The following is a 12,825-nucleotide window of genomic DNA, read 5'->3' on the forward strand; positions in this document are numbered from 1 at the left end:
GGATGATTAACTGTATTACAGGCTTATTGAAGTAACATATAAGCAAAACATACTGGTCTTGAAGCATAGTAATAGTATTATAAGTAGTTAACTTCTACCTATGGAGTCACTACTAGACCTTAGTCTGGAATGGCCAGCATACAAGTTTACATTTAATCACTACACTAACTGTATGTAATAACGCTAAATGGCAAGACAAAGGACCAACCCCTCTGTTTGCAGATCTGCAGTTACCTTAACATCCAGAAGTCACAGTTCTACTCGTGGAAACCAAGACAAAGCTAGCCAGGGTACATACAAACTATGGACATATTAATGTGAAAGAAACAACTGAAGACATCACTGAGGATCAATTAAAACCTATATTTTTTCCTGTGACAACTCCTTAAATATCCCAAGGAGCTAGATGCTTAGATTAGTGTAGACTGCTTAAATTAGCATGTCCTTTCCTACTAGGAAAGATGTAATCCTATTAAGAAGGCTGTAATTTCCAAATTCTGGTAGCCTACCCCACAGGCACTTTCCTAAGGGTAAAGTAAGATGATATGGTTAAGATTATAAGGTATATAATTGGGATTCTCAATGATCAAGCAGTGTGCAGAGAGGTGGTTTCTACTCTTTAACAAACCCCCACTACGTAGAACTAAGACTGGAACTATTAATACATAGAGCACTCTTAAGAGTTCCTTGGTGCTGGCCTGGCAAAATGGCTCAGTGGACAGAGGTACTTGCTGTCAAGCCCAATGACCCAAGTTTGATTCCTGGGATCCGTAAGGTAGGAGAGAATTGATTCCCTCAAGTTGTCCTCCAATCTCCATATATGTGGCACAGATGCTCACTGTTCTCCCCACCCCCAGTCCCAATAATAATAATAATAATAATAATAATAATAATAATAATAATAAAATAATATATTGAGTTCCTTGGTACAAAAACTAATACTGAAGTGATTATCCAATTTATGCTGCCGTTATTTACTGTTCTTAATTAAGGTTTCTTTTCCTACTGTACTGTTTTTTCAGTAGTTTTCTATCACTATAATTTGGAACAAATAGTACGTATCATTACTAAAACTTTAGTGTTTTACTGTTATAAACAAACATGCAATGAGTCTTTTTCTGCCACTCCCTATTTCTCTCATGTATGTCTGCAGGTGGATTCTGTTTAATGACTAACAAGAGATTAAAAGCTCACTGCCATTTACACTTTCTAGAATCCTAAATGAAGAGCATCGTAAGTGCAACAGCTATGATACCTACTAATGTCTCCAAGAGTCTACTTTTCAATTTTTAGTGATTTAGACACGTTCTTTGGAAGTCCAAGAGGATTCCTTCATTAGCTGTTTGTGTAGCTATGGTGTTTGTAGGTGGCTGTCAGAGGACAAGTTCTGTCCCTATGCCTTGGGGTCTTGGGATTGAACTCAGGCCATCAGCTGGGATGGTACTTCTACATACCGAGCTATCCCAGAGGCCTGGAATTTATTCTATCATTCACTAGGATTCAGAGAAAGGCTTCAATAAGGAGAAAATAATAGAGAAGAGTAAACCGCAAGCCAGTCCCTCCCCTATTTAGAAACATGCCTACTGACTTCCCAAGCATTTGCAATATTAAGACAGAAAAATCCAGATTTACAGGGTGCTTCTCTGCTGCTATTTTTACTAAAAATTATTTTCTATTCTCATCTAGTCTTGTCTAGAATTCCCTAAGGGTTTTGTCAATATTTAAAGTTAAAAATTTTCTTATGACCATAACCATTAAGTAAAAATAATAATGGAGAAATAAGTAAAACAGGCTCTGATTAACCAACTTTCATGGTCTTATTATTCTTAAGGTCTTTTGTTAAGCTGGGAAGAAAACAATGTTCACAAACCATTTACATCAGGCATTAAGAGGTAAACCAAGTCATAATTTATCACTTAAAAATGAAATGGTGCAAAAAATTTAATGCCTAAAACAAATGACTTAAAATAGAACCTAAGAAACAATCAACCATATAATATTCCCGCCCCCCCAAAAAAAACTAATGGCTTTTTAACAAAAGAGAATAAGTATTTTTTGATAAAACATCCAACTGTTTAGCGCAAACGTATTTCTCTCCAACAGTGAAATATGATAGGCCTAGGGTTCTCACAAACCACAATACAATGAAGAAACAAAGTGCTCAGGAAATATCTTGAGGTGAAAAGTTTAAGTTGACAGAGTAAGAGCTCTATCTGCACATACCTGAAGCACTATGATGAAGGGGAAAACTGAAACAAAACCTAGAAACATCTTGTCATCTGCTGCAAATAATTTTAGATCCAGAACTGTTTCTTAGGATTAAAGCATCCCCAGACTTCTGAAAATTTAGTGAAAATTTCCTAAGCAGATCACTTTCTTGGCTTATTTCCTTTTTCTTTCTCAAATTCAGCTATCTGATTAAATATATTGAGTAGATTTTGAGGTAAGTTTTTCTTAATTCTGCTTTCTGGTTGCTCTTTGCTATTTAGTGTGTCTTCTGGAGCCTCGGTTTTGTTACCCTCTCCACAGCTGTCCTCCTTTACATATGCACGCTCTCCCTGATTTGTACTGAACTGGTATCTCTGCTCAGGTCTACTGTCACGTGATCCAGAAGTGTATTTTTTGTGTTTTTCAAGTGACTTCCAAGAGTAGTCCGAACTTGCTGGTGAAGTAGAGTACTTCACAGACCCTGGCTCCCACCTCCTAGAGTGATCTTTTCTTCCCTCTGTGTCCTTTTCAAATCTCCTAGAACTAGAAGCTTTCATCTTGTCCTCTGAATTTCTACAGAAGGAATCTGAGGAATTTCTCCTACTGGAGAAATACCTTTCTGACTTATATGGCTTTTCGGTTTTGCTACTACCTGCCTGGGTTTTATAGTTATTGTAAGACTCTCTTGTGTCTTCAGACCTACCTCCCAAATCATCTGGCACTTCACCTGAAGATGTGAGAAGGCATCTCTCTTTCTCTTTTACCTGGGTGTTTGGATATTGTAACCTATCCTGCTTTTCCAGCAGTTTCTCCACTTCTTGTTTTTGATTAAGGAAAGATGCTGAAGTATTAGTTGGAACTGGGTAGCAATCATCTTTCCTATTCTGATCTATGTGACTTGAAGATGTCTTAGACCAGTGCCTCTTTGAACTGCGAGAAGACTCTGAACGATTCCTCTTACTTTTCTTATGCCGTTTGTGACTAGAAGAGGAAGAAGATGAGGAAGAAGAAACGGATTCATCAGCAGAAGAAACACTTGAAGAGGAAGATGATGATTTTCTTCTCTTCTTCTTCAGCCTTAAAAAAAAGTAGTTAGCTCATCAGACAAGTACAAGAAAATCAGTCAAATATCCCTCAAGATTTGACCTTATTTTGTATCACTTGCAGATATTCTATAATCTGTCACTCAGACATAATTACAATCTCAATTAATGCATCAAGTTTTACCATGAAGCATGACTTTGGAGAACGCCTATGGAGACAGGTGTCACTATAGGCAAATCTACTACTTCTGAAAGATGCAGTGACTTCTCTATCATTGCTTTATGCCTACCTGGACAAGAAAGAAGAACCTGAGTTTTCTATCCAGCTACCTCTAGTTTCATCATGTTTCCCCTCAGCAAACAGCTCCTTTTTTTTTTTTAAGGGCCAAAGAGCTCTTTCCTGAATGCAGGAGCAGACTGTCCTGTGCACTGCAGGTGTTTAACTGTTCTCTAAACACTAGATGCTAGTATTTTTCCACAACTTACAATGACTACAGAACAAACCACCAGTATCTAAGAACCACAGTTCTTCTAAAAGCCTATCTCCCAGAAACAGTTAAATAACTTCTTCTATATTTTAACCCTAATTTTTAAAAAGAATTCTAAACTTAGACACTACTTCGCTTAATTTCTTTGACATATAAACATGTGGAACATATGCTTGCTAAGAATTATCACTTGGGATACTTTTTTTCTTTTTTTACTTACTTCATCTCCACATGGCACTTTGGTTTCAACTCAGTAGTTGCTTTTAAATTTAAAAAATACTGAATATTATAGTTTACCTTTTCTCCTCTTTTAAGAGCTTACGCAACTTTTCTGCACTTGTTTCTATTTTCTTTGTTTTCTGCTTTTCTTCCTTTTCAGCTTGTTTTTCTCTTAATTCCAAAGATTTCTTTTAGAACCCAGATATCGGAAAAAACCACACGTTAAAAATAAAAATAGCAGAATAAGCAATAAACAGTATTTAAAAGACCACCCCCCCAACCAGAAGCCCAATTTAGTATAATCAAATCACCATACAGCCAGTATTAAACAAGTTATTTTTTTCCAAATAAAAAAATTAATGACACACGTTTGGCATTAATCATTTGAATGGCCAGAACAGTATTGAGGACCATATTGCAGTTGGCATCCCAAGAAAAACAGGGAAGCCATTGCAGTAGTACCAATGACCCAGAATGCAGGTAAGATAAAAAAAGATGAAAAATTATTTTTAAAAATTGAAAAATGTAAGCAGGACATAAATTTTACAATCAATATTCAAATAAGGACATTCCACAAAGGTGAATTGAGGGAAAATCACCATGTTCAAATACAAACCATTTTAAAAATAGCACAGCCCAGTTGGATGCATGATCACATAAGAAATCATTTTCCAGTTTGTGGATGGGGTGAGCAGCGCCAGATGTCAGACACAGCAGCAATGGTCCAATTCGGAAGGAAATGCATGAGAAAACATCATCATCAGTATTACAGGGAAGGACCGGTACAAATGTCTACAGAGGTTTGTACAATTAGCCCAATTACATCAGCAGTACTCAATCTTATAACCACCAGGTAAGCTCCCTACAAAGGGGAACACTCAAAATCACACACTGAGTTTAGGTATAGGTATTCTCTAACAGTGCTATTTTTCTTTGGAATATAAACAAAAAAGCAGTGATAATACAATGCAATGTCAAACCTAATTAGGAAAAGCTACTCATTTTCATAATAGTTCATCTATGTAATCTAGTTTTTCCTAAAAGAAAATGACATTTTGGTATTAATTTTAAATACCATTAAATTTCAAAGAGGAAATAAAGAATCACCTGCATATATTTATGAAGTTTCTGCAAAGCATCCTCTGCATCTTTAAAAGTCTCATCCAAAGCCAGAGCTTTCTTATAGTAACTTTCAGCATTTAAAAACTTTTCTTCTTCTTCTAACCTATTAGGAAGATTCAACATTTTGTAAACACAAATTTAGCCAAGTACACACAGAAGTCATCAGAAGCTTATGACAGAACTCAGAGGAAAGTTATGTTTAGTAAATTATTTTCTAATTACCTACTCATGTGCTTACTTAGTAAAAAGACAACTTACATAAGATGGCTTCTTAAAAGTAGTTATGAAGTTTTCCTTTCTATGGAAAAATTTGCACTGGAAACCATTAAAATTCTTTGGAAATAATAACATACACACAGAGTTGTAGATATCATTATAACCTACAACCATTATCATATAATTTCTAAGTCTATGCTGTGGAAAATCAAAATTAGAAAGTTTGGCTGGGTGTGGTGACATACAATTTGTTATCCCAGCACTTGGGAGGCAAAACAGCAGAGAGTTACTATGAGTTTGAGGCTAATCAGGTCTAAATAGCAAGTTCCTGGCTACATAGAAAAAGAAGTTTGTATATAAGTCAGTGAAAGGACTTTACAAAGTACTTCTAGTGAACTGAAGGAAAAATTATTACTGAAAAACAAATGGGGTTAGTTTTGTGTCAGTAGACTGGATGTAAGGAGCTGAGGGACAAGAAAATCATGACTAATACTTGTGGTTTGGATAAATGGTTAATGCAGCCACTCACTCAGCTAAAAGATGCCAAGACTCCAGGAGTAAGACAACCTCATTTCAGTGATACTAGTTCTTTTCTTGGTAACAGTGGAAAAGCTTCTCCGGTCACTAATTGAAATCTCTTAATTTGGAATTTGTGGCCATTCTCATCCTACAAATACTTGGATGGAATGCTCATCCAAGCAAGAATGGCTAGGCAGAAGACATATGATATAGAAGATATCAATCTTTCTTCAATAATAGCAAAGATGGCTAGGGATGTAGTTCACTGGCAGAGTGCTTGTCAGGCATGTTTGAAATACCCTGGGTTCCACTCCCAGTATTGCAAAAAGAAAAGCAGCACAATGATGTTATCATAACATTTTACAGCTTTTAGTTATTAAAGCTGACTATTGCCTGCTGGAACATGGTCCATGAATGAAGCTGTGTGAGATTTCTGAGAGCTTGTTTAAACTCCAGGTAAACAATACAAGAGTCTTGTAATCTGTTACTCCATACAAGGATTTGTTATTGGCATATGCTTCCACAAGTAGTATGTAGGAGTGGGTTTACTTTGGATTTACATTGCTTCTTACTTTTATTACTGAAAAGTGTTTCCACACATGGGTTGCCCTTGTGACTGTATACAGCATAAACTCGTCTGACCCTGCTTCACCCTCTAAATAACTTCATAGTATAAATTGTCTGATGCTCTGAATAAAGCTGGCTATTGCATGAGACTTTAGCCTGCCTCATTTTTAGGCTCTATTCTCCCAGGTTCAGGCCACCAACTAGAGTTTAGTTGCAACACTTCCAAATACTTCTAACTCCACCATTTAATCTGAATTTGTGGAGCTTACTAGACAGAGCAGAGCTACAAGCTGAATATAACAGCAGAATCTTAATCACAATTCACTAGAAATCTCTCAATTCATATCTGCAACATTACATACTATTACAATAAAATGATTTAAAAACTAAATCCTTCATTAGAGCAAAACCTGGTATATACTCTGGAATAGAACACTTACTTATTCTCTTGTACTTTTCTATGTAACAAAAATATGCATTTAAAGCAATTAACCCTGAGGCACTACAGTATCTGAGCCCCCCCCCCCCCCAGTAATAAGGCAGGAAAAAGGGACAGAAAGGAACCTGACACCCAAAACTGAAACAAAGAGTACTTTGAATTGCACATGTTAAGAAGCTACTTCCTGAGCTGGGCGGTGGTGGCACACACCTTTAATCCCAGCACTCGGGAGGCAGAGCCAGGCGGATCTCCCTGAGTTCGAGTCCAGCCTGGGCTACACAGTGAGTTCCAGGAAAGGCTCAAAGCTGTACAGAGAAACCCTGTCTCGAAAAAAAAAAAACAAAGCTCCTACTTCCTTACATAAATCTCAGGGTATTCCAGGAGCTGGTTGCAAATCGGACTTTTACTATGAAATGAAACCCCATACTTACTGCCCTCCCCTTTCGACAAGTGTCTGGCAGAGGTATTTTCTTGCATTCCTGTGAGTTGGGCAGTTTTCTAATGCTAGCTCAAAATCTTCTATTGCTTTGTTCAGACTTCCTTTGGTTGCATATCTAGAGACATTAAACAAAATTAGAGAAATTTAATCTTGTGACCTACTTAAACATTTTTCATTCTTAAAAATACTCCTTAAAATCCAAAATTCACTTACAGTGCTCCACGAGCTACCAGAGCTTCCACATTTTGTTTGTCTATTTCCAGAGCTTTATTGTATTCATTCATAGCATCCACATGTCGCCCAACCTTAAAATAATCGACCCCAATCTTCACACTGAAAACACATTTATAAAACATCACAAATACTTCACAAAGTATCTAATAAAGAAAAGGTTATTAAGAATAATTATTAAAGAAAATGTCTTTAAATTGGACAAAAATGTAGTTTTCAAATTACTCTCAGTATATGTGCAAAGCATCCTGCTTTTATAGATTTTCATAGCAAACATTTACAAAACTCAGATATCAAGACACTAATTCTGGAAAACAATTCTGAATAAAACTAAAGTCTGTTAAGATTCCAATATTAAGACCAACGTACTACCTATAAAAGGAATGTCAAAAAGGTGTTCATTCATCTGTAAACACATTCTAGTGTCTATGAAGATGAAGGAATGCACCAATTGCCAGAACTTTCATACTGAGAGTAACTGCCACTGTTAGACAAAACAACCTCCATACCATTTCAAAGCCCACGATGCTGACTGCTTCTTTCTTAAAGCCAAAGCAAAATCATCTTCAGAGAAATTTTTGCTATGAAAGAAAATAAGAGCCAAAAGATGTAAATACTTTATAAAAGTATAGTTCATTCTATCTCTGGTAGATACTCAACAGTGAAATGGTGAATATCAAGCAGGAAATTTGTATTACATTTATACAGCAAAATCCTTTAACTATCAGATGTGAGTATTACTGTTAAATAGCTATTTTTCTTTTCTTTTTTTGGTTTTTCGAGACACGGTTTCTCTGTGTAGCTTTGTGCCTTTCCTGGAACTCGCTTTGGAGACCAGGTTGGCCTCGAACTCACAGAGATCTGCCTGCCTCTGCCTCCCGAGTGCTGGGATTAAAGGCGTGCGCCACCACCGCCTGGCTGCTATTTTTCTTAAGCACATACACAAAGTTTCTGTACCTGTCTCTATTTGGTCACATGGCATATCCCTATCATTGTTTAGAGTCCAGACCAGGAGCAGTTATGGCCTTCAACATATTCCTGTTGCTATGGTCAAATACATTCTTCAGCTATTCAGCTTCTGAGCTAATTCATTCCCCTCACCACTTAGAGAATGCAGATCTACTTTTACCTTTGTAGGCCTCTCATTAAAGATGGTGGATGAGACTCATCTATTCCTAGTTTCTCTAGAAGGAATTCAACTACTCCTGGATTAACAAATCCCAGAGAACTTTGCATGATGTTTTCGTAGGACTCCAAGGAATTACTATTTAGTTCAACACTCCTCCTTAAGGGGCAAAATCAGAAACACAAACACATGAGTACAATGCACACCAGCTTCTACTAAAGATATTACTATATGAGGTTTAAAAACTAACACCATTTTTGTATACCAAGCCTAAAGTAACTTAAAGGTTATGAAAATGAAAACCCACTTTATAATAAAGAAATTATAGTTCTACTTTGTTATGAGTATATAAATGATAAGTACCTGTAGTACAAAGGTAGCTCTTCAGAAGTAATCACACCTAGTTTAATGCCAGATAGGTGTGGTGGAAGAGATGAGCTATACAGAGATACTGCAAGCTTTTCATGATATCTGTCAATATCCTTGATTCCAGCTTGAAAAAAAAGAGACCAAGAAATAAAAAAGTGAAAACAAAAATAAGCTTTTCAAACATTACCTTCATTATACTTTCAACATTAATTTGAAAATTTTAATTACTAAGTTGAAACTGATCACCTCGAATTATGTCACCAGTTTGGTAATATGATAAAGGATCTCCATGGTTACTGTGAGAAGGCACATCTCTTAAGGGACAAAGAGCCTGCAATGACAAGTATTTGAAAACACCACACATTTCACTCTTTGACAAGAACACTATCTCCTTTTATCTTAGCTATTCATTATGACTGGGCAATATTCAACATGAACATTAATAACACTAAAGTCTAACACTTTCTTTTTAATCAATGCATAATTATACATATTAATAGGGTACAATTATACAATACTTATAGGGTGGCCATTCAATTTAGATTGTATAATTATCCTAGTAATAGAAATACAACATTTCTTTGTATTTAGAGTCTTCAGCCTTTCTAGTTATAAACTTCAGTCACACTAGTGTGCTACAGAACACTTTCCTCTAATCCAACTGTATTCTGACAACAGTTGTCTACCTCCTGTCTATCCTCATCCCCTTTCTGTCTCCTCTTACCACTATTCTATTTTCTTTGTATCAACTTTTGGGCTTTTATACATAACATGAATATGTGGCATTTGTCTTTCTCTGTTTGGCTTATTTCACTAAAGATTGGGTCTTTCAGTCTCATCCATTTTGCCAGAGATGGCATAGTTCATTCTTTTTGATGGCTTTATGCATCTGTTAACAGACATGTCAGTTACTTAAATTTAAGATTTGTAGTTACAAAAAATTTGTGTCCAAACACAATAAAGCTTGTTTTTTGTTTTTTGTTTTCCCTGAGACAGGGTTTCTCTGTGTAGTTTTGGTGTCTGTCCTGGATCTCACTCTGTAGACCAGGCTGGCCTCGAATTCACAGAGATCTGCCTGGTTCGGCCTCCTGAGTGCTGGGATTAAAGTTGTGCATTTCCATTTGCTAGTTTTGTAGTTCTTCCTTTTCAGATGGTGAGGCAGCAAAATCAACTGCTTTAAAGGGAAACATTCCAAATTGAGGCAAATTATTTTATATATTTATTCTGAATATATGACAGGAAGTTTTTGCTAAATTACTCACATGCAAACATCTAATGCCCAATTAAGCTTATGTTTAACCAGATGTATGTCCAGAATACCAATGGGCATCACCATACCAATTAGTAGATCTTTATAATTTTAAAAAAAGAAACTGACCTGCAACCAGAGTCCCCCAAACCCTAAAAAAACAAAAATGGAGGAAATGTAATACTCTAGTACTTGTTTTCTTGATACAGCATTTCACTACAGAGATCAGGCTGGCCTTGAACTCAATAGAGACCTGCCCATCTCTGCCTCCTGAGTACCAGGGTTAAAGGCATGCACTACCAATGCCCAACTCTCTAATACTTTCAGTAAGAAGAGCCACTGTATTTTTCTTCAGCTTATATTTAATCCCCCAAAGTATCCTAACAGGTAAATTTAAGAGGAACTGAATAAGCACATAATTTTTGCATGGGATTATTACTACCAAATAACTTACTGTGATTTCTAAGTGAGATATGTCTCTCATGATGCCACTTCCTAAACAGATCAACACCATGAAAAAACCAAATTCCCGAATAGAGCTGATTCTTCCAATCACTATATCACCACGTTCAATATCTCGGAAAAACAGCTCTCGCCGGTCCATGCTTGGGATCTCCATGAATTGCTCTAAAGGTGGCATGACCGCATAATGATCTGAAAAAAAGTTTTTTAAACAACCACAATAATTCCGACTTTCCACGATAATTTGCGATCCCGCTGCAAACCATCGCTCTCTAGCTTTCCAGACTCCACTTACTGTCCCCGTCGTCGTGCACTTCGGAGGGTGCAGGCGCATCTGACTTCCAAGACAGGGCAAAGAGCAGGTCTGCCTTTTTGGAGATGAATTTTTGTATTTCAATGTTGTCAACTCTCTTCTCTTTCCTTAAAAGACGAGTGATTAAACTTGTGTTACGAGCAAAGCCCTCCGTGCATCCAAACTCGTGCCAGTGGTGTTCATCACCCAGTCCTCCCCAGGTTCCATCCAGGCTGTGTCTCTGGAGGGATTTTTATTTCATTTATTTGTATTATTTTGCCTTTCCATATGTTTACTCAGTGCAGATGTGCGGCATCTACGTACCACTGTGTGCAACTGGGGGTGTGTTTGTGACAGGATAACCCGGGGAAATCATCTCCTACCACGTGAGTCCTGGGACTCGAACTCAGGTCGTGAAGCTTGACGGCAAGTGACTTTACCCACCGAGCGCTGGAGGAGTTTCAAGCCCCATCTCCCACGGCCGCCACTTGGAAATGGGGGCGGGGAAGCTCTGAGAGCTTTGCCAGCGGTTCAGAAGGAGCCAGTGGCAGGCCACGCTCCCCGGCCTCCCGCTCTCCCGCCGGCCCCGCGCACCGCCGCCCGGCCCCGCGCACCGCCGCCCGGCCCCGGTCCCCGTACCTGCCCGCTCCCTGAGGCGGCGCCGCGCCGCGGGCTGGCTCGGCCGCCGTGCCCAGCAGGTTCCGGAAGTGCGGGTTGTCCTGCTGCTCGCTCCGCAGCAGTGACAGCAGCGCCGGGCCGTGGCAGCCCAGCGACTGCCGCAGCAAGTCGCGGTCCATGACGAGCCCGCCGGGGTCCGGCTCCCGCACGGCGAAGCCGCCACGGTAACCTCCCGGAAGCGCTCTCGGCGGCCCTCTGCCTCGGTCTCGCGAGACCCAGCGCGGCTACGGGAAGCCGCAGGAAGCGCGAAGCGTGTCCGCGGCTGATGGCGGGGAGGCCTGGAGGCGTGACTTAGCACGCTTGCGTTCCGCTCGTACGTCGTTTCGGATGCAGAGCGCCGCCAGGGTGCCTGAGCGGCCGCGGAGGCAGCTCCCTCAGCCCCGTCTGCTGGCGGCCGGTGCCCTCCTCGGCCCCAGGAAAGGGGCGGGTGGACCGAAGCAGCCGGAGGTGTGTGCACCGTGTACCCCGCCGTCCGCCACCAGCCAGGACCGCTCTAAAGTGCCGCACGCACGTTCCCCTTCTGGTTGTGGCTTTGTAGTTGTTGAGGCGATGTCTGTCGCACGCCTGTGGTGCACAGTATGACGAAGAAGAACTTTAGGTAGGCGAGCCTAAAACCCTGGCGGCGGCTTGCTGCCTCTGCTTGTGCTGGCCTCGCACTCTGTGACACCCGGCACCCAAGACCCGCACCCACCGTAGAGGGCCAGACCTTTTAGAGTTACAGGAGTTTTGAATTCATTTCTTCTCTGACAAATGCCTGATTTTTGAAAGGGACAGAACACTGGATATTTGACCGGTCCACAAGGGGGAAAGAGGGCGTGAGAGGATCAGTGTCAGGGTTTTCAGCATGGCAGCCAAGGGCTCTATCACTGAGCTACAATCCAGCCTACAATTTTTTAAAACTTGAAAAAAAACTCCAAGAAATTTTTAAGAAATATAAATAATTTAGTGAACTATAGGATTGGGGGCCGGTGCGGGGGACAGAGATGGTAAAGGAAATCGTGAATGCTAAGTATCCCAAACACATTTCTAGGACCACTTCTGTCATGATTTCAGATTTCCTTTCTCTGTGAACACATCCGTGTATCCTTTAACAAACACCCTAGACTCTAAAGATGAAAATACTTCTGGCTCAGAGTGTCTCAGTCTACAGGTGGACTA

At 39.5% G+C, this 12,825-nt stretch overlaps 1 protein-coding gene across 2 annotated transcripts; it reads right to left on the reverse strand.

Annotated features, from left to right (window-relative positions):
* Positions 1–1,793: 1,793 nt before the first annotated feature.
* Ttc14 (tetratricopeptide repeat domain 14) lies at positions 1,794–12,324 on the reverse strand. Of its 2 annotated transcripts, none has more exons than XR_013051992.1 (12): positions 11,629–12,324; positions 10,993–11,117; positions 10,690–10,889; positions 9,233–9,317; positions 8,981–9,110; positions 8,621–8,776; positions 8,001–8,072; positions 7,474–7,593; positions 7,253–7,375; positions 4,575–5,183; positions 4,037–4,146; positions 1,794–3,285 (listed from the first exon to the last, which is right to left on the reverse strand). XR_013051992.1 is itself a non-coding variant. In XM_006971114.4 (12 exons), the coding sequence occupies exons 1-12, from the start codon at positions 11,784–11,786 to the stop codon at positions 2,370–2,372; spliced, it is 2,313 nt and encodes a 770-aa protein (XP_006971176.1). In that variant the 5' UTR covers positions 11,787–12,324; the 3' UTR covers positions 1,794–2,369. The 2 variants fall into 2 exon arrangements, 1 of the variants encoding a protein (XP_006971176.1); XM_006971114.4 differs by having other exon boundaries at positions 5,066–5,183.
* Between the last annotated feature and the right edge of the window lie 501 nt (positions 12,325–12,825).

Source organism: Peromyscus maniculatus, chromosome 6 (genome assembly GCF_049852395.1).
Source record: "Peromyscus maniculatus bairdii isolate BWxNUB_F1_BW_parent chromosome 6, HU_Pman_BW_mat_3.1, whole genome shotgun sequence".
Lineage (NCBI taxonomy): Eukaryota > Metazoa > Chordata > Mammalia > Rodentia > Cricetidae > Peromyscus > Peromyscus maniculatus.

Excerpts from the sequence above, each read along its gene's own strand:
- Ttc14 (XM_006971114.4), bottom strand. The coding sequence starts at position 11,786 with ATGGACCGCGACTTGCTGCGGCAGTCGCTGGGCTGCCACGGCCCGGCG. Across the intron at positions 10,890-10,992 it reads AGTGCACGACGACGGGGACA|ATCATTATGCGGTCATGCCA; the intron begins GTAAGTGGAGTC and ends ACTTTTTTTCAG. Across the intron at positions 8,777-8,980 it reads GAGCTACCTTTGTACTACAG|GAGGAGTGTTGAACTAAATA; the intron begins GTACTTATCATT and ends TTGCCCCTTAAG.